The 21,953-nt window shown below is 41.9% G+C and overlaps 1 protein-coding gene across 3 annotated transcripts in view; it reads left to right on the plus strand.

Annotated features, from left to right (window-relative positions):
- Positions 1 to 21,953, plus strand: part of nsmfb (NMDA receptor synaptonuclear signaling and neuronal migration factor b) — a 153,067-nt gene that overhangs the window by 82,110 nt on the left and 49,004 nt on the right. For all 3 annotated transcript variants that reach the window (XM_076730197.1, XM_076730198.1, XM_076730196.1), the window contains 5 exons: positions 875 to 964; positions 1,719 to 1,846; positions 1,968 to 2,051; positions 4,091 to 4,124; positions 4,364 to 4,434. In XM_076730197.1, coding sequence (XP_076586312.1) covers positions 875 to 964; positions 1,719 to 1,846; positions 1,968 to 2,051; positions 4,091 to 4,124; positions 4,364 to 4,434 — 407 coding nt within the window. The remainder of the gene's footprint in view (positions 1 to 874; positions 965 to 1,718; positions 1,847 to 1,967; positions 2,052 to 4,090; positions 4,125 to 4,363; positions 4,435 to 21,953) is intronic.

A 21,953-nucleotide genomic window follows, 5' to 3' on the forward strand; every position in this document is an offset into this window, starting at 1 on the left:
ACAATGGGGAAAGGGAAAGAGGAAACACGAGGATTTGACAAATCTGCAAGATCCCAACAGATACTGACATTTGGATATTTGCTTCTGCTTCAATGAGTTTGCTTAGATATGATTAAGTTTCTAAATATGTCGAGACCAGACATTTCCAAACTTGATTTCATTATCAGTGTGAGGAACAACAGTAATGCGGTTATTTGCGAGAACAAGTCACTTACGAGATGAAATTGTTTTGCTCCACTCCACCGAAGAGCATTAACTTTATCCAAGCACATTTGTCCTTGCAACTCATCCAATGTAGCATGTTTCAAGCTGTAATAATGCTTGAGATTGGAGTTTTCCATTACTGCAAGCACGTCCCAAAAAAAAAAAAGTTTGTTCATTTCTCTTGAGGGCCCAACACCCTGAATTTACTTGTTTTTTTGACAGTCGCCATGATGTGCTGATATGTGATATCAACTGATATGTGCATGTTGTGTTCAGAGCATGTTAGTCAACTATTTTATGTCATTTTCTTTATTGCTGAAAAAACGTAATTGCTTTTTGGTTTTATAAATTGCCTCATGGGCCAGATCAAACAGTCTTACTGCAACAAGGTGGGAAATGAAACTATTAGAGGCCAACAAAAATCTGATCTGATATTGAGTTTTAAGAATTTTTGTTTAATTTTGATTAATATTTTTTCTGAAATCAATAATTTGGACAACAGAATGATGGAAAAATAATACAGCAATATCAGTATACCATTTCAATGAAAATCAATAAAGTTTAGTGTGTGTTCTCTGTAAACACACTGGGTTAACATGACAGAACCCTCTGTTGATGATCCTTTGAAGAGTGTGTTGTGTGTGACTATTTACCCCCCTTGCTCCATCAGCCTTCGCTGACCGCAGAGTCAAGAGTTTCTGCCGCTCATGGAGTGACCCAACCCCCATCAAGCCTGATTCACTGCATGACTCCAGAGACTGTGAGTTGATTCTCTATTTTTCACTTGCGCACATGAAGAACAATACAGACACTTGCTCTAGATAGCACACACATGCATGCATACATGCAAGTTTATACAGGGATGTAAAACTCAAACATATCACATGTGACTCTTGAGACATTGCATATTTACCTATCCACACAGAATGCAGCAACTTGTACTGAGAAATGTGCACAAAACACATGCATACTATTTTACATAGTGAAAGCACACTCTTGAAAGCACACAGACACACAGCATATTAGTGCACTCATAGACACATCAAAGCTACAGACAGACAAAACAAACTCACATGCATGTACACTCATATCCACATAAACACAGACACACTGTACTCTACTCTACACACACCATCTTTCTCATTGTAGTTTTTGATGCCTCTGTGTGTCTACAGTTTATCTGTTTACAGTGTGGGTTGCCTGCATCTCCATGCATACAATGTGTATCTGTACTCAGCTGCTCTCTTCCATCCACACAGTCATCCTCATCTTTCAACCTGCTGTCCATCTGCCCATCTCTGGGTATTGTAGAAGTCTGTATCTGGCTGGGCACATAAAGAGAGTTTATTGTGCCATTTTCTGCCATCTGCTGTTTGATTTTAACTCCTCCATTCCTCCCCACTGTGCTGGAAAAATAAAATAACAGGTGCATTGCTTTTAAATGGAGCACCCTCCTCTCTAATCTTGTTTGTTTGTTATCCTTTCATCTCGCTCTTTGTTTGTGTGTGAAACAGGTGGCGAGCTTCAGACCTCCTCAGGGATACTAGATGAAGGGCTGGATGAGGATGCTGACTGGGAGGAAAAGAGAGATCTGGAGAGAGTGGCATGTGATGGACAGGATTTTATTCCACCTAAAATCATGGTGAGGATCCAGACAGTCGCCTTTCAGATTGACTCTGAAGTTGAACAAAATATATCTATCACATTCCTCAAATTGATGTAGTCATATTGAGTTTTCGGTGCATGTTTCTTGTTTACCACAGCTGATATCCTCCAAGGTCCCAAAGGCTGAATATGTTCCCAACATCATTCGAAGGGATGACCCCTCCATCATTCCCATTCTTTATGTGAGTGGCAGTCATTGACACTCTCTTCACACTACCAATGTGTTTAGGTTTAAGGCCCTTAGTGCTATATTTATTTTTAAGTCTTTCATTAGTTGTGAAGAAACAACTTTTTTTTTTCATCTGTGAAAAATTATGATTCAACAGTGCTTTACATCCTTACCACGAGGAACCAGCCTGGCCTCTTTGTGGTGCCAGAGGCAATGCAAAGTTGTTACCTATACAGTGTCCAATTCACTTCAGACTCAAACTGCCAGACTTAGCTGTGTCTAATTCTAATTGATTAAACTTAAATAAGTCTAAACTGTACTCGTCAACTTCAGCTTGGAAGTATAGCTGAAGCTAATAATTTGATAGGTTTTTGAGATACACTGTCATGCTCTGTGTTTGAAAATTGTTGGTGGTGATAGATTAATTCAATTGATCACTAACACTGCTGGAATTCATACTTTTGGATGCATGAATGTTTGTACCATATTTCACACCAATCCATTCAATAGCTGTCAGGATATTTTAAAGTGTTCTCCACCAATTTAGCATTTTGCTCCCACAACTTTATCATACTCACAATTAAAAGTGGGAAGGAGACAAAAATGATGTGGCAGAACCAAAGATATCATGTTTATTATCCCACATATTCTTTGTCAAAACCTGGTTCCTAAATTACCCATAAAACCATTTGACAGCAATTCGATTGGTGATTTGGAGAGAGGGTATTTTAAAATGGTAGCAGCTAATAAAGTATTTAGCCGCTAGATTCAAGTAGAGATGAGGAGCAGACTACAGAGGTCTGATAACCTCTCTTCCTTCTAAGTGCACCCCCTTTAATTTGCCTTATTTCCCACCAGTGATGTGCATTTACTCTCCAGAAATCAGCAGTTTCCTGCCTGTATGCTACAATGCAAGGCTATGGACATCAGTTGGCATGCATCAAATGATACAATGATGCATGACCAAATCAATGCATGTTGCACTTTAGTTTGACAAGCCAAAAGACATTATTGATCAAAATGTTGTCACATCAATGTAGAATAAAGATAAATTGAAAACTAAATAGACTTGTGCAAGTGTTTTTTCATATTTTTCTGCAGATAGTTGTTAACTCATCACCCGCAAAGACTTTATGGATGTTTGCATACCTCATGATGATTGCTTGTCCTGACAAATCAAACAAGTGGTCAACAGTATCATTCTTGGAGCCATGTTTCTAACATAACTTGACATTGAGTGGCTGCATAGAGGAAAGAGTTAAAAAAAATATTTCTTCTCAATTGAAAATACTGGCAGGATAAAGTGGAGACAAATAGTTTGAGCCTGAAATAAGCTGTTGAACATGACAATAGCTAGTCCACAAGTGATGTAGCCACAACCTTTATAAAGAAATATAACTCAAGAAGGGAAGTTGTTGAGCTGGAAACTAGCCTCCGACTACCAGAGTACAGTTCATCTTATTAACATAGTTTTCACAATTATATTTAATGTAACTTGTGCTAACCATCCACATGTTTTATGTGTTATACCAGCCATCAAATGACGACAGTTTGAATGATATGGCATGCTTCAGTGTTGACTATTTTTTACCAGAAAATGAATCAGAAACCAATGTCACCAAATAGTTTAGGTGAAATTTCATAAAATGTAAGAATAACCAGCAACAGCCCAGTCAGTGCTGGATTCATTCTGTCATGTCCATGGGGTTCATTTTTCTGAAGTGAGGAAAGAAGAGCACTGTCAGTTATGCAGTGCACCCTGGCATTTGTCTGTTCAGATCAAAATATAAAGGGAATCTCGAGGTAGGGAACCGCTGTCCTCAAGACTAGAGATGTAATGTTGATTGACGAATTTAAGTTTACATTTAATCTGCTGTAAGTAACTCTTCAAAGTCTAATGAACCATAATTGTGACAGGGTAAAATTAGCACTAAATGAAATCTGATGCCATTAATGGCTGTAAATGAACTTCATTTCTGTCTGCAAAGTCAGAGTGTTGTTCAGTTTTGTTATTTTTAACAAAATAATTCTGTTTTAATCTTCCATTTAAAGGACCATGAGCATGCCACGTTTGATGACATACTTGGTGAGTGTGATGTGTGTTTTTGTAAACATTAGCTCTCAAATGAAAATTACTGTCCCAGTGTAAATGTGAAAAAGATGAGGGTGGAAGTTTCAGCTGGCTGGAGCGTAGAGATCTCATTGGTTTTATATTTGAGTGTCTTAAGGGACAGACAATTTATGTGTCCCACCATTACAGCTGAGTGGGAAAAATTACACCTATCTCTGTCTCTCTCTCTCTCTTTCTGACTCTCCCTCACCCAGAGGAAATAGACAAAAAGCTGACTGCCTACAGAAAAGGCTGCAAAATCTGGAACATGCTCATTTTCTGCCAGGTGAGTGACAGGAGACAGAGAAATATTGTGATATTATTGGGTCACCTCTTCCCTTAAATCAATGTTGGGTTGTAATAAGTCAGGTTACAATAGTACTTTGGTGTAGTTTGGTGGCACGATGAAACGGTGGTAACACTGTCGCCTCACAGCTACAAGGTCCCAGGTTCAGTTCCTGCTGTGGGCACTGGGGGCGTGTCCTCCACCATGCTTTCAGTGCCTGCTGCTAAAGGAAAGGGGCCTTTCTGTGTGGAGTTTGCATGTTCTCCCCGTGTTCACCTGGGGTAGCCTCCTAAAAAACCTAAAAAAAAACCCTACTAAAAACAGGCAAGAAGATCACCACCTGACCAAAGTTTTTCCCGAATTTTTGAACTGTGGGAGAAGAGAAACAGGCCTGTAATTTGTGAAGTGGTGTTTGTCTCCAGTCTTATACAGTGGGATGACTTTTGCTATTTTCATTCTGTTTGGAAATTGCCCGGTTTGGAAAGATAAGTTAAAGATGTGAGTTAGTGGTTTGGAAATCTCATTGATCACCTCTTTTACTATTTTCATATCTATTCCATCACAATCAATAGATGTTTTGTTCTTACATTCAATAACAACATCTATAATTTCTTTTTCTTCCACTGCTTTGAGAAACATTGAGCTAGTGTTCCTTTCTATAAAATTATCATCTCTGTTTTCAGATGTATCTGGAACAGGGATTTTTTTTTCTCTAAATTTGGTCCAACATTTACAAAAAATCTATTAAACCTATTGACCACATCATTCATATTATAGACACTTTTGTTGTTTTCAATAAAATACTGGGGATACTGAACCTGTCCAGAGCCATTTCTAATGATATTATTCAATAACTTCCATATGCCTTTAATATTCTTTTTATTATACTCTAATATTTTATGATAGTGTTCCTTCTTACATATCCTCATAATGTTAGTTAACTTATTTTTGTATTTCTTCTATTTATTTTCTGCTTCTTTAGTTTTGTGTTTTATAAATTCCCGATATAGTGTATGTTTCTTTTTACAGGCATTTTGCAATCCTTTTGTGATCCACCGATTGTCTTTACATTTTTGTTTTCTGTTTTGACTTTTAAATGGACAGTTTTTATCATATAATAATTTAAATATTCTTAAAAAATCATCATGTGCTTGATCAATGTCTTTTTCTCTGTGTATTGATTCCCAGTTACGTTCTAGCAAATCATTTTTCAATGTCTTCATGGACTCCTTTGTTCTAACCCGTTTGTATTGCAATTTCTTTTGCTGTTTGTCTTTTTGGTACTTGCTGTCATACACTGTAAAAACTGGAAGGTGGTCACTAATGTCATTTATTAATAATCTGCTCAATGTCTCCTTATCTAAGTCATTTGTGAATATGCTGTCGATTAATGTTGCACAGTGGGAAGTAATCTGGCTGGGTCTGGTGATTTTGGGATATAAGCTGAGACTATATAAAGTATTGATGAATTCTTCTGTCATTTTGTGCTTATTTGGATTTAGCAGATCAATGTTGAAGTCACCACAGATAAATGTGATTTTTTGGGTTGTGGCTGTAAATTCTTCCTCCATCCAGTCCTTAAATGTTTCTATATTAGAACCAGGCATTCTATATATACAACTCACAATGATATTTTTATTTTTCTCCATAATTATCTCTGTTGTGACACATTCAAGTAGATTGTTCACAGTTGTGGACATTTTTTCCACCACCTTAAGGTCAAACTTGTTGTCAATGAACAAAGCCACACCACCACCATTCTTGTTCTCTCTGTTCACACAAACCATTTCATATCCTTCTAGTTCAAAATCCGAACCTTTCTCACTGTTGATCCATGTTTCTGATACTGCGATTATACTAAACTGCTGAGTGAACGACTAAGGTAATATTTGATGTTATGGAAGTTGGCATAAAGGCTTCTGCTGTTGAAATGAATAATTGATATTTTGTTTTCTGTCTTAATAGTACTATTAAACTGTTCATAGAAGCAATTGTCATTGATGTTAAGGAAAAAGTTATTTTCTGGATCAATGTCATTTTCTAAATCCTGTGAATGGTGTTCGGTGAATTGAAGTGTTTAGCTCCAGACCATTATACCCAGCAAAAATTCTGTGATAAAGGACTAATATGTGTGAGATTTGAGTTTGCTGTCATATGGAGGTTTGTGATTTAGCATACCTGGCTGGTGATTACATGAATATTGGCTATTTTAGTGTACTACTGCAGGGATGTATGATAAGTTTATCATGTCGCAAATAAGCGATGTCCCCCCTTTCTCTTGCAGCTCTCAGATCAGGCATCAGTTCTTTTCTTTTTCTTCTGACAGCATCTGTAAAGTCCTCGTTTATGTAGAGTTTTGATCCTTTGAGATTCTTGGTGAGTTGTAAAATGGCTGTTCTGTCCTTGTACCTCATGAATTTTATCACAATGGGCCTCGGTCTGTCACCTCCAGGTTTCCCTGTGTGGTGGGCCCTCTCCACCTCAATCTCCCCCTGTATCTGTAATTTTTCGGCTAGAACCCTCTTTATTTTTTCTTCCGTGTCAGCCCAGGTCACTCCTGGTGACTCCACAATCCCGTCAAAGACCAGGTTGCTCCTCCTGGACTGACCCTCCAGATACTCCATCTTGTCAGTGACAGCCAGCAGACTGTCACACACCTTAAATAGATCAGACTGCATTGAATTGCAGCGTTCAGCTTGTTTAGCATGATCAGGTTTTATATCATCCACTTTCTTCTGTGTAAATTGCAGGCTTGTTTTTATCTCCTGTATTTCCCTTGTCAGAGCCTCCAGCCTGGTGTTAGTTGAGTCAATAATGATTTTAACAAAACCTTCAAAGTTGTCCCGTTGTTGGTGTAAAAGTGTAGTGAACATCTCTTTCTGCTGTTGCAGAAGGTTAGATACCTGTGTAAGAGACACATACTCCTCATCCTGTTTTACCTCTGCTTTTCTTGGTGGCATCTTAAGGCACTATGTGTCAAATTGCTGATGAAACACCTCACCTTAAAATCTTTGCTTCTGCTGTAGGTGAGCCTGTTGGTAGGCCTGTGTTCAGCCTGGTAGCTGGGCTGTGACTGCTACTGCTGCTGCTGCTGCTGCTGCTGCTGCTGACCTGTGTTCAGCCTGCACTCTTAACCCGAATTAGTTGACTTTACTCGCAAATCGCATGGAAACCCGTTGCCCTATACCACTTTAGTTTTTACACAAGCTGAAACTAAATATGTTGAGTTTTACTAACATGTTGAGTTGTATTAACATAGAACCTGAAGTTTAGTATTATATTTGTTAGTAATGTGTACTCAAAATTATTAAATATAACGAGCTATTATTACTTGTTATTGCTACTTATTATTTATTACAATTACTGTATTTTCCTCTAATTAAATTACCTTTTCTTTTAAAAAAAAAAATATTGTAGAAAACATTGTTTCAATTAAATTGGATGGAAAAAAAAACCAAACATCTTTAAATGCTCCAATGCATTTTATTTTTAAGGAAAAAGGCAAAACACAGCCAATCTTATTATTACAAACTTATCATCGGGTCAACATCAACACATCCAACCTAAAATGATTAATCTGAAAAAGGTAATTTCAAATCATTGAAACAATTATGTGTGTGGTTGTTGAATGTGTCTGTGTGGGTGTTGTCTGTCTGTGCTGTTTGTGTGGTTGTTGTTGTTGGGGTTGTTGGTGTTGGTTGTGTGTGGGGGTGTTGAATGCATCACAAATTTACAAGAAAAAACATGGATGTGCCCTGAGATTATAGTGGTAAATCCATTAAAAAAAAAAAAAAACAAACAGAATTCACAAGAAACCTCTGCTCAAATGTACAAGAAATTTCAGCAAGGCCGGACTGAACTGCTGGGAGGATGTGAGCACAGTACCTTCACACTCAATGAGAAGTATCCCGATGTGAAGGTCACGGAAAGAATCATCATCATCAGATTCCTTGATAAAGAATAACAGAAGAGCACAATCATTACATTAGACTTCTCATTTGAAAAAAAAAAAAAAAAAAAAAAAACTTTGATCAATATACTGTAAGAGTGTCATGGTGAAAATTAAAAGACAGCAAGAGCTTATTTACAAAGCCTGCTTTGAAGAAGTTTGTGGGTTTGTCCCCCAGGATGATTGGAGGACTCTGAGCACCTGTGTCCGGATCAGTTGGCTCTGTAGTCTTTTGGGAATTAAACAGAATAACAAGTTAGATAGCTAAAATGAAAAACAAATAATGATCTATGAGAAAGCTAATGATCTATAAGAAACTGAATTACGCAACTAATAGAGTGGCATTATGATGTTTTTACAAAACCTATAAAGAACAATGCCAAGCACATAATGTGTATGTACCCACATTGGTCTGTTGTGAAATCTGTGTCAACAACTGTCCAACATTCCCTCTCTTGGAACGAAATAACTCAAGGAGACGAGGACTGTGCCGATCGATGCTCTCATAGAATTCCTGCTTGAGGTTCTTGCCCACAATCCTGCTGAACTCCATGAACACCTGAAAAATACAGAGAGCAAAAAAAAAAACAAACAACCTAAGAACCTAGATCAACTGAGCTATACAAGGCAAGCCATCTGCAAAGTAGAGATGTCCTATTTGTATGATTTGAAATGTTGATGTTTAAATGTGTAAACAGCATGCCCCAAATTAAAAATATCAATGTTTTCCTTAAAGACGACAAGAGAAATATACCTAATTATATCTAGATGCATTATATAATAGAAAGATAGCCATTAGTTACCTTCTCTTTCATGAACATACCTGATCTTCAGTGAAGAGGGCAGACCAGCGTTTCACCATCATGTTTATGGCGGGTTCCGACTCCACTACCTCTTTTCTTCTCAGAGCAAACGTCTGATCCATCTTCTGTTTCACAAGAGGTCCATTTGGTGTTCTCTTCTGCATTTCATCAACTAAGTCTTTGCAGGCCCCCTCCAGGGCTGCCTGATCAAATCCATCCGGAAAGTTGGGCAAGTAGTTGATTTCACCTTTCTTTGCCTTTTTGATGCACTTGTTAGCTGGTTGTCCTTCTGCTGAATGCCTTCCCCGCTTACCGGCATTTACTGTAACATCAAGGCATCCTGATTGCCTGCGCTTTGTTCTATAATCAGCCATTTTATGCTTTAGACTATTTTTCCAACCACAACAGCGAGTGGTTGAGCCTCGTTCCTGGAGACAAGGGTGTTTGCTTACCAGTGCTGCTGCAACACTTTCGAACTGAGCAGCAGTTGGGTATGCTGTGTAGCTATACATGCTCTCTGCCAATCTCTCAAGTATCTCATGTTTTAGTTCTTTTGATACTTTAAGGTGTGTTCCCTCACTCATAAACAGCAGATCTGCTTGCCTAAGTCTATACTGTACATCAACAGAAAATGTTGGGATGTCAAAAAATTCTGGCCACTGTTCCTGTCGCTCATGAGATGAGTGTGAGAGTATCTCTGTATCTCCTGTACTTGTTGTGTCACTGAAGACTTCATCAGGTGGGACAGGTACCAGCTCAAGGACAGGCAAGACTTTAACTTTCTGGAAGTTCTTCAGTATCTGTCAGATTACATAGTTCATTATTGAATTCGGGGTCTTGGTATTGGAGACTGAAGTTGTATTGAAGTCCCAGTGACTCTTTAAGCTTGCTTATCAAATCTTCCACTGTAGAGGGCCTTGTATTTAGGATGACTTTTCTTATATTTGCCTCTGTTAGAATGACCCTCAAGGTCATCTTCCGGTTTGCAGTCATCTTGGGAATAGAAACAAAAATTAGATTAGAAATGTACATATCGAAAAGGTCATTCAATTGCTGAGCCATTGCTATGTGCATCACAAAAATAGTTGATTAATAAGTTGGTTGCTTAAGTTCAGTGCACTTTCTTTTTCCTCCAGAAGAAACATTACTGTAAAGATAAGTTAAATGATATAAGTGTTTATGTAGAAGTGCAATGAACCATTAGAAATAGTTTTACACATCTATGGAATAAAAGAGCTGCAACAATGAATAGATTACATGTACGTTACTAGAATAATCTCTAACTAACTCTAACTTTTCACAGTTGAGTGATGATTTCAAGTCAGAATATTTGAGAATGTCACACTGGGTTTTGGAAAACACTGATCAAGCTGAACCAACACCAACACCAACACTGAACCAAGCTATGAGTACTATTCTGAGAAAAAAAAAAAAAAAAAAAAAACTTGGAAATTCTCAAAAACACAATTTACCAAAAACAAACAAACAAACAAAACTATGGATGTCCGCAAGATTAAAGTCGTACATCCATTAAAAGCTGAGTGTTGTTGTTCGTGTCTGTATTGTTTGTGTGTGGGCATTCTATGTGAGATTTACAAGAGAAAAATGTGATGTCCCCTGAGATTAAAGTGGTAAATCCATTTAAAAAATTCACAAGAAACCCCCTTCTCAAATGTACAAGAAAAACATTTACAAAAAAGTCACACATTTAGGAAAAAAAAAAAAACAAAACCTTCTCAGACTGTGTCATTATAAATTTCAACATGAGCTCTAAAATAAGCTACAAAATCTTCCGTTACAGTCTAGACCAGGGGTCGGCAACCCAAAATGTTGAAAGAGCCATATTGGACCAAAAAAACAAAAAACAAATCTGCCTGGAGCCGTAAAAAAATTAAGAGCCTTATATAAGCCTTATAATGGTGGCAACACATGCTGTAAGTGTCTATATTAGCTACATTAGCCTACTATCAAAATGACTAAATAGGCTACAAATACATAATGAGCATTCATGATTAAATGTTTAATTTCCCTGCAGCGCATCCTGGAGAGAATGACGCACCACGTGACTACTCTGCTGTACGATGGTGCTTTAAGTTTAACTTCTATTACAATATTAATGTATTATGTTTCGTTGCATTGATGAAATTATAGAAATACAATAAAGAAATCTGATTTTTTATTTCATTTTTAATTTGAGGATTCGAATGGAAATAAAATGCAGTCTTCTTCAATCCTCAATAATAAAATACAATAGAATCTTCTTCTCTTTTCCCTTATCTGGGCAACAGACAGAGTGCAATAAAACACAGCATGCAATTAAAACGCAGCCTGCTTAAAAAATAAAACAGCAGCCTTTTGAAAAGGTAAATAAAATTAAAATAATACAGTTTAAGTCTGATTTCTGTGCATTATCCTCTTCTCTTTAGTTGTGTTTAGTCAGCAAATGCCAAGTAAGTCAGTGCAAGGGTAAAACGCAGCAGCATCCTCTTCTCTTTTGATACACACAATACAACGCCGCCATCCTCAGACCTGAGCAACAAAACACTATAATATCCCGATGTGTCATTCCAAATATATGCTGACAAAAATCAGAAATCACTTTATAAAAACAGCCACTTTGTTACTAAATATGTGCCTATGACAGGATTGTGTTCTTACCCGTTTAATGTGACTTCTGTTTTCGGACATCACTGGACAGCTTCTCAACATCGGGCATGTAAGATGTAACTTTAATCTTCACGCAACAACTTCTCATTACAAAGCAAACATGCAGGCAATCCTTCCGCATTGGCAATGAAAGCAAATGATTTGGAAAACGTTAAGAATGTTTGTGTCATGTTCGTCCTCCTACAGAAACCATATTAAAACAAAAAATATATTTTTCCCCCCATCTTTTTCCATTTTCATACATTTTTGAAAAAGCTCCAGGGAGCCACTAGGGCGGCACTAAAGAGCCGCATGTGGCTCTAGAGCCACGGCTTGCTGACCCCCGAGCTAAATAGTACAATCAACTAATGTTGTTTAGTAATGATAGCAGGTTTTTACAAAACATAAACGTAATGATCACTCAGAAGTTTAATTAGAAACAAAATCTGGGTTTACAATGTGGTAGCTGGGCTGTGACTGCTGCTGCTGGCCTGTGTTCAGCATGGTAGCTGGGCTGTGACTGCTGCTTTTGCTGTCTTGATCACAGTCAGCTTCGGGTGCAGAGGCATCCTCAATCCTGGACAGCAGGTGATTCCCAGAGATTAAGAGATCATTGGGAGCCAGGCACATGTAGTTTTACAGTGCAGGGTTTAGCACTAGTTCAGTTTGCCCACTCGGTACCCTGGCAGGCTGCTAGCAGTGCTGCTAAACAGCCCCGACTCTGGATCCACGTTGGGTGACAGGACCGTCCCTTCCCCGCACTTCCCTTCCCATCACGGTGCATGCTGACAGCGCGTCAGCCCTGCGAGGACCGGCCGCCAAATCCAAATCTGAAATAAAATCCAAAAGTGGCAGCCAGATGAGAGTTGCAGCCGTTTACAAGTCAACAACAACAAACACAGTGGTGCCACCGCTGGTCCTGCCTCTGGGCAGGTCAGACCACAACCTTGTGCACCTCACTCCCTGTTATGTGCCTCTGGTGAAGAGTCAGCCTACAACCACAAGGACAGTGACGAGATGGTCAGAGGAGACATACGAGACACTGCAGGGCTGTTTTGAGGTGACAGACTGGTAGGCACCCTGTGAGCCGCATGGGGAGGACATTGATGGGCTCACAGAGTGCATCACGGACTACATCACTTTCTGTGTGGACTCCACTGTCCCAGCCAGGTCTGTCCATTGTTATCCAAATAACAAGCCATGGGTGACAAAGGACATCAAAGTCATCCTCAACGAGAAGAAGAGGACTTTCAGAGCTGGTAACAGGGAGGAGATACAGAGGGAACTGAAGGTGAAAATCAAGGAGGCTAAGGAGAAATACAGGAGGAAGCTAGAGTGGAAACTCCAGCAGAACAACTTGAGAAAGGTCTGGAGTGGTATGAAGACCATCACTGGCTTCAGGACGAACAGCAGAGGAGCTGAAGGCAGCGTTGACAGGGCCAATGAATTAAATCAGTTTTTTAATAGATTTGACACTTCAGGCCTGGCTCATCCCTCCTCTGACTCCCCCCCTCCTTCTCCTTCTCCTCCTTCTTAAGCCTGGTTTACGCTTCTGCGTCGCGTCAACGCCGTACCTACGCCGTCGACGCAGACCCCTACGCGGACCCTACGCCGTAGCCTGACGCGCACCTCCAAAAAATCCTGACTACGCGTCGCGTCAACGCGTAGTGACGTGAATGTCGAGGACTGTGATTGGTCCGTTCAGAATGTAATTTTCGGTTCAGTTGCAGGCCTATGGTCGCAGCACAACAACACCGCCATTTTCAAAGTTTCTGTGGTGAGAGCTACAAGAAAAACTGGACCAAGCAGAAGAAAGAATTATCGAGGAGGTACGCAAGTACGACCACCTCTACAACTCCGCTTCGCGGCAGCAAGAGCCCCCCGAAACCATACAAAGACACAGCCACACCCCCCTAGCGGCTTGGCGGTGAATTGCGGAGCAACGCGTTCCCTCGACGCAGAACTATGAATGCTCAGTGACGGCGTAGGGTGTATGCCGTAGGTACGGCGTCGCCGCGACACCGAAGCGTAAACCAAGCTTTACACCCCCCCATCCTCCGGTGTGAGCCCTCTTCACACCTCCTCAGACTGCCAGATGGACCTTACTCCCCAACCTGAGGACTACACCCTTCCCCCACCTGTCACCTCCACAGTGTGCTTCACTGCTGACCAGGTGAGAAGACAGCTGATGAGACTCCACTTGAACAAGGCTCCGGGCCCTGATGATGTCAGCCCCAGGGTGCTCAAAGCCTGTGCCCCCCAGCTGTGTGGAGTTCTTCACCATGTCTTCAACATGAGCCTAAGTCTCCAGAGGGTCCCCATGCTGTGGAAGACGTCGTGCCTCGTTCCTGTGCCAAAGACATCACGGCCCAGGGACTCCAAGGACTATAGACCTGTGGCACTGACCTCCCACATTATGAAGACCCTGGAGAGACTCGTCCTGGAACAGCTCCAGCCCATGGTCAAGCCACTCTTGGACCCCCTTCAGTTCGCCTATCAGCCCCGACTTGGGGTTGAGGACGCTATCATCTACCTGCTCAACCATGTCTACGTACACCTGGACAAGCCGGCGAGCACTGTGAGGGTTATGTTCTTTGACTTCTCCAGTGCATTTAACACCATTCATCCAGCTCTACGGGGTGACAAACTGACAGCTATGCAGGTGGACGCCCCCCTAGTGTCCTGGATTGTGGACTACCTGACTGGCAGACCACTGTATGTGCGTCTGCAACACTGTGTGTCAGACAGAGTGGTCTGCAACACTGGGGCTCCACAGGGGACTGTTCTCTCTCCCTTCCTCTTCACCCTCTACACCACAGACTTCAACTATTGCACAGAGACCTGCCACCTTCAGAAGTTTTCTGATGACTCTGCGATAGTTGGATGTATTAGCAAGGGTGATGAGGATGAGTACAGGGCTGCTGTCAACAACTTTGTCACATGGTGTGAGCAGAACCATCTGCAACTAAATGTGGCATGGACTAAGGAACTGGTAGTGGACCCGAGGAGAACCAAGGCACCAGTGACCCCTGTTACCATGCAGGGGGTTGGAGTGGACATTGTTGAGGATTACAAGTACCTGGGGGTACATATTGACAATAAACTTGACTGGGCAAAGAACACTGATGCTCTCTACAGGAAGGGCCAGAGTCGTCTCTATTTTCTGAGGCGACTGAGGTCCTTCAACATCTGCCGGACTATGCTCAGGATCTTCTATGAGTCAGTGGTGGCAAGTGCTATTCTCTATGCTGTTGGGTGCTGGGGCAGCAGGCTGAGGATGGCGGACGCCAGCAGACTAAACAAACTGATCCGCAAGGCCAGTGACATTGTGGGGATGGAGTGTGACTCTCTGACGGTGGTGTCAGAGAGGAGGATGCTGACTAAGGTATAGACTATCTTTGACAACGTCTCACACCCACTTCATGAGGTGCTGGCCAGGCACAGTAGTATATATTTCAGTATAAATATTTGTCTCGGTATAAATTTTTTTTGTTTGTTTGTTTTTTTTTATATTTGCATTTTATATATATGTATTTTCTTCCTCTTTTCTTCCTTTCTTGTAAGGAGCACTTGCAAAAAAAATAATTTCCCCTCGGGGATCAATAAAGGAATTCTGATTCTGATACTGATTCTGATTAAAGCCCCCCCCCCCCCCCCCACCTCAGTGACGACTCTTTCCATCCATGAAAGGGACGTCAACAGACTCTTCAGGAGACAGAACCCCCGGAAAGCAGCTGGACCGGATTCTGTCTCCCCATCTGCCTTGAAGCACTGCGCTGATCAGCTGTCTCCAGTGTTCACAGACATTTTTAACACCTCACTGGAGACATGTCACGTGCCAGCCTGCTTCAAGTCTTCAACCATCATCCCTGTTCCCAAGAAGCCAAGGACCACAGGACTTAATGACTTCAGACCCGTCGCCCTGACCTCTGTGGTCATGAAGTCCTTTGAGCGCCTTGTGCTCTCACACATCAGAGACATCACTGACCCTCTCCTGGACCCCCTGCAGTTTGCCTACAGAGCCAACAGGTCTGTAGACGATGCAGTCAACTTGGCCCTCCACTTCATCCTCCAGCACCTGGACTCCGCAGGAACCTATGCTAGGATCCTGTTTGTGGATTTCAGCTCTGCCTTCAACACCATCGTCCCAACTCTGCTTCAGGAGAGCTCCCAGCTGAGAGTGCCTGACTCCACCTGCAGGTGGATCACAGACTTCCTGTCTGACAGGAAACAGTGCGTGAAGCTGGGGAAACACCTCTCCGACGCTAAGACCATCAGCACCGGATCCTCCCAGGGCTGTGTTCTTTCTCCTCTGCTCTTCTCCCTGTACACGAACAGCTGCACCTCCAGTCACCAGTCTGTCAAGCTCCTGAAGTTTGCGGACGACACCACCCTCATCGGACTCATCTCTGATGGCGACGAGTCCGCCTACAGGTGGGAGGTTGACCATCTGGTGACCTGGTGCAATCAGAACAACCTGGAGCTAAATGCTCTAAAGACAGTGGAGATGGTTGTGGACTACAGGAAGAACTCAGCCTCACCCGCCCCCATCACCCTCTGTGATTCCACTATTGACACTGTGGAGTCTTTCCGCTTCCTGGGAACTATCATCTCCCAGGACCTCAAGTGGGAGCCGAACATCAGCTCCCTCATCAGGAAAGCACAGCAGAGGATGTACTTCCTACGGCAGCTGAAGAAATTCAGCCTGCCAAAGACAATGATGGTGCACTTCTACACAGCCATCATCGAGTCCATCCTCACCTCCTCCATCACCATCTGGTACGCTGCTGCCACCGCCAAGGACAAGGGCAGACTGCAGCGTGTCATTCGGTCTGCAGAGAAGGTGATTGGCTGCAATCTCCCATCTCTTCAGGACCTGTACGCCTCCAGGACCCTGAGGCGTGCAGAAAAGATTGTGGCTGATCCCTCTCACCCTGGACACAAACTCTTTGAGCCACTCCCCTCTGGCAGGAGGCTGCGGTCCATCAGGACCAAAACCTCACGCCACAAGAACAGTTTTTTCCCGTCTGCTGTCAGCCTTACCAACAAGGCCCGGAACCCCCCCGACACCCTTCACATTCCACCTCGGACTCATTCTGTCACATTGTCTGATATAAATATAACTCTATGCGTTACATTAACACTCAACTTGGACTTCTTTCTGAAAAACAGTACTGTGTTTCCGGTAAATAGCAACAACAAAAACAGACTTGTGTATATATATTTAAATTGTTATATTTTATGCTCTTATTTTAGTAGATGTGTCATATTTTAGTAGATGTGTCATGCACCAATTTCATTAGAAAAAATTCCTCGTATGTGTAAAAGCGTACTTGGCAATAAAGCTTTTTCTGATTTCTGATTTCTGATTTCTGATTTTCTGATTAAATAATTTTATTCAGACTCAGCCATCGGAAGGCATGCCCTTTGATCAATAGGGCTGACTAGTAACAATCTGAAACTGATATGTCAAAGTGTAATTTTGACAGTTTGGATGTAAAACAATTTGGGTATGTTGCAAATATATTTTCACATGTAAAACCTACATTTTAACTAGTCAAAACTGATTTACAGATATCTTCAACTGAATAATAGATGTTCTTCTGTGTACTTACTGAGGAGGAAGGGGGGGGCAGGGTTAAAGACACAGCGCGCACGCACACACACACACACACACACACACACACACACACACACACACACACACATACACACACCTGAATTAAATAAATATTTCCATTTGTATGAATTTATGTTTCATATATCACATCATTTGAATTTGTTGAAAATGAGTGGTGTGAAATTGTTTCGAATTGATAGAACTGACTGAACTCCAAATGTAGAACACAGACAAAGGAGTATTGGAAAGGTAAAAGGCTGCTGATATTTCTATGTGCTTTTTCCACAATGTGGGGTGTGTTTTGACCACCTGCCTTTTTGAGTCTTTAGCAGCCCACCGGTTTGTTTCTGTCCACCCCAACAGCATTAACTGCAGCTGTTACTTTCTCCCAAGTCTAATTTTTTCTTTTGTTGGTAGCACCTGCATTGAGTGATCCAAATAGTATTTTCTGATGTGCCTCCCCTTCTCCAACCAGTACTTCCATCTCAGTGTCGGTAAAATTCCTTTTCTTCGTCCTCTTTGCCATAATTTCGGAGAGGAGAAAAGTCCATTGACATGTTTTTGAAGGGATTCCTGCTACCATATGGTCAACTGGAGGCCTTTCTGAATGCAAACGATCCTACACATGCACGAGCAGGTTAGAACTGGTGGGATTTATCATCAGAGAGTACCTACAGCTGTGCGTATACACGTTTAATAAATCATTGGTTTTTTTGTACTGAGGTACATTCTAAATTTCAGTCCTAAGCACGAATTTAGAACCTTTTCTACGCACGGTTGATAAATGAGGCCCCTGGCGTGTCAGTGTTTGTTTAATACACCATGCCCCTGCAAAGCAGAGACTAAGCTACAGTAGCTTCACTCCACTACACACTACACATTTTCTGCCGTAGCTGTTTTCCCTATTTCGCAGATATCATATCATTGAAGTATGCCACCACTTACCTCTCCATCCGGCTGGATCTCTGGCTACAGCAAGGAGCTAAGCCAAAGAAACCGGCAACAACTTCATTCACACCAAATCCAAAAATTCATAACTCCACTCTCAGTCAGGGTCCATGGGTTGCTGTCCATAGAAGCAACAAGGGAAACAAGTAACCCCAAGACTCATCTCCTTCTCCTCTCCACGAACTTCAGCTTTCTAACCAATACAGTCCCCTGGAGGAGCTGGATTTCCCCCCCCTTGACAGGAGACCCTCATCCTGCGTTGGATGCAACTGCTATTACTGCTAACCCTCAAACATCCGGAGAACGGGCCGACCGGAGTAACAAGCAAGCAGGAAAGTCCTCCTCCTACCGCCGCAGGCTGCTAAGGGAGGCTGTTAACAGGCGCTCTGGGGGGTTCACTTTGTCACAGCCGACTGGAGAGCAGCCTCCCTCCCACGGACAACAAGTCTTCACCACAACACTCACAGGAACAGCTCACTCACCCTCACCTGATGAGTTTGCCCCACTCTGATGACACAAGAGATGCACTGTTGCCCCCTGGAAGCACTCAGCTTCCACCCCCTCGTCCACTTTTCTCCCCTACCACTCTCCTAATTAGTGATTCAATAATCCGTCATGTCAGGTATTTTAATGTATCCACTCTGCATCCCCGGTGCTACCATACCAGTGATTTTAAAAAAAACTCCACAGTATACTTCCATCACTCCCTGTGTCCATTACTCATCTCATCGTCCATGTAGGCTTGAATGACACAGCATGTCAGCAATCTGAACAGACCAAGGGCGACTTTAACCTCCTCTTTAACTTTTTAAAACAGTATGGAAAATCCATCTTCATCTCTGGTCCCATTGCACCTTTATCCTGCAGTGGAGCTTGATGTAGTAGAGTCCTCTACCTCAACCAGTGGCTTCAGTCTGCCTGCAAAGCTCATGGTGTGACATTCATTGACAACTTCAATCTCTTCTGGAATTGCCGGTCATTTTTTAGAAATGATGAAATCCACCTGAACAAACTTGGCTCACATATGCTAACTTTTAATATCAAATATGCAGTGCACTATGCCCCACGTGTCTGACTGATTACACCTGACGTCAATCACCCATCGGCCCCCACCTCTTCCTCATCCTTGATTGTCTCCCCACAGCCAACTGCTCTTGCCACCAGCTCCCCCCACTGTCCAACTGTCGGCACACCCATCTGTCCCCTATTTTCCTTTCCCCCTAATGCAGAGCTGGAGAATGCAGCTTCCACTAGCCTGGTAACGCTCAACATTGAGGACTGTATATATGCAATTTGCATCATATACACTGTATGCCCACTCTCACTCTTCCTTATCTATTTGGAAGTCTGCCCTCCAGAATCCAGAGAGCATTTTCACCGTTCAGACTACTGTCAGAAATAGACGACACAAACCACATCCCTTTAATCGTTGTGTTGATCACAGTGTGCTGGCACCACTAGTGAAATCAGCTGTCTACACATACAGGACCCGACATAAATTTGCACTTTTTAACATCCGATCTATCACCAATAAAGCCCTGCTGGTGAATGACTTCATTATAGATCACAAACTGGACTATTTATGTCTCACAGAAACTTGGCAATTACCAAATGATTTTCTCCATTTAAATTCAGCAACTCCACCAGGATTTATCTACGTATCCAAACCCCATTATTCTGGCAGGGGAGGTGGCCTTGCTTTGATCTACCATCAGAGTATCAAAATATCACCAATATCCCTACCTGATCAATCCACCTTTGAACTGTTGGCTGCTAAGCTTCATGGACCTAAACCCAAGATTATTGTAGTTCTGTACAGACCACCCAAGCCATCTAACATTTTTTATCAGAGTTCTCCACCGTTTTATCCACACTGAGTGCAATGTCTCCCAATATTATCCTAACAGGTGATTTTAATGTTCATTTTGACAACAATAGTAATGTGTTCACCAGAGACTTTAAGGGAAGATTGTTCTGGTCTTACACAATATGTTGACTTTCCCACACACACAAAAGGTCATATTTTGGACTTAATCTGCTGCTCTGGCATTACACCATACCATATAGCCTCTACAGAACTACCTATCTTAGACCACAAAGCTGTCTTATCCAACTTTAACATTAATCTCTTGGTAAACCGAGAGTGCATCACCCCATATCATACCGCAACATTACACACATTAACCCAGATGACCTCAACAGTCTAATTTCCTCTAACCCCACCCTCCACTCTCACTTCAAAATCTGACTACTACAACCATACCTTATCGTTTGCACTGAATAGTTTAGCTCTGCTGAAAACATGGGTTGTTTCATTTACTCATACCGCTCCCTGGTACACACCTGAATTACATCGACTCAAGGTCTATGGTGGGCGACTAGAGGCTTTGCTCCAAGACTGGACTTACTGTTCATAAACAAATGTACTCTGACCATATCCTTCACTACAAAAATGCCCTTTCAAAAACAAAATCTTCCTATTATGCAAATATCATCAGTGTAGGTGAGCGAAACACCAGGACTCTCTTCTCCACAGTGAATACACTAACCAACCCACCGGAAGTCAGCATGCTCAGTAACATCTCCAAAGTACAATGCAGATTTTCTAACATTTTTTTAACTCTAAAATCAGTACAATCCATGAGCAGCTGGCCTGTGCTAATGTCATGCAGACCTCCCTACCATTATCAAGCAGCTTGGAACTATCCCCATCCACTGTCCTATATGAGTTCAGTCTTCCAACCGAAAGTCATATTATCAAACTTAAGTCAAATACAGCCATGTGTCACCTGGATCCACTTCCGACAACCTTAGTTAAAGCATGCTTGCCATCAGTCATCCCCCTAATAATGTCCATCATCAAATCCTCTCTATCCACTGGTATGGTCCCCCCCTCACTGAAAACTGCCATTATTAAACCAACATTGAAAACTGGTTTAGACTCCAGTGATCATAACAATTACAGACCAATTTCCAACTTACCATTCATCTCCAAAATTCTTGAGAGGGTAGTTGCAACTCAACTTCAGGCCCACCTCGACAGCAACAATCTTTTTGAACAATTCCAATCAATTTTCGTCCCAAGCGTAGGACAAAAACCGCACTGGTCAGGATTACGACCTCCTCTGTACAGCTGGTTCTGGTTTACTTTGTAACCTCATCCTCACAGCAGCCTTTGATACCATATCACACCAAATTCTCCTGGATAGACTGGCTACCATTAGAATCAGGGGCACTGTGTACCGGTGGTTTACCTGTTACCATACAGGTAGAGCACACTTTGTTCAGATACAGAACTACCATTCTGAAAGCACCACTGTTCACCATGGCGTTCCTCAGGGTTCAGTGTTGGGACCACTCCTGTTCATCATTTACCTCCTCCCTCTTGGCAAAATCTTCCACCACTATGGTATTCACTTTCCTTGCTACGTTGATGATACTCAGCTATATCTGCCCACTAAGCCCACCTCCACTCTGGCCCCCACTACCCTTACTGCCTGTCTGCATGACATATGGATGACAAAAAATTACCTATAACTAAACAGCAGTAAAA

This window comes from Chaetodon auriga, chromosome 5 (genome assembly GCF_051107435.1).
Source record: "Chaetodon auriga isolate fChaAug3 chromosome 5, fChaAug3.hap1, whole genome shotgun sequence".
In the NCBI taxonomy this organism is placed as follows: domain Eukaryota; kingdom Metazoa; phylum Chordata; class Actinopteri; order Chaetodontiformes; family Chaetodontidae; genus Chaetodon; species Chaetodon auriga.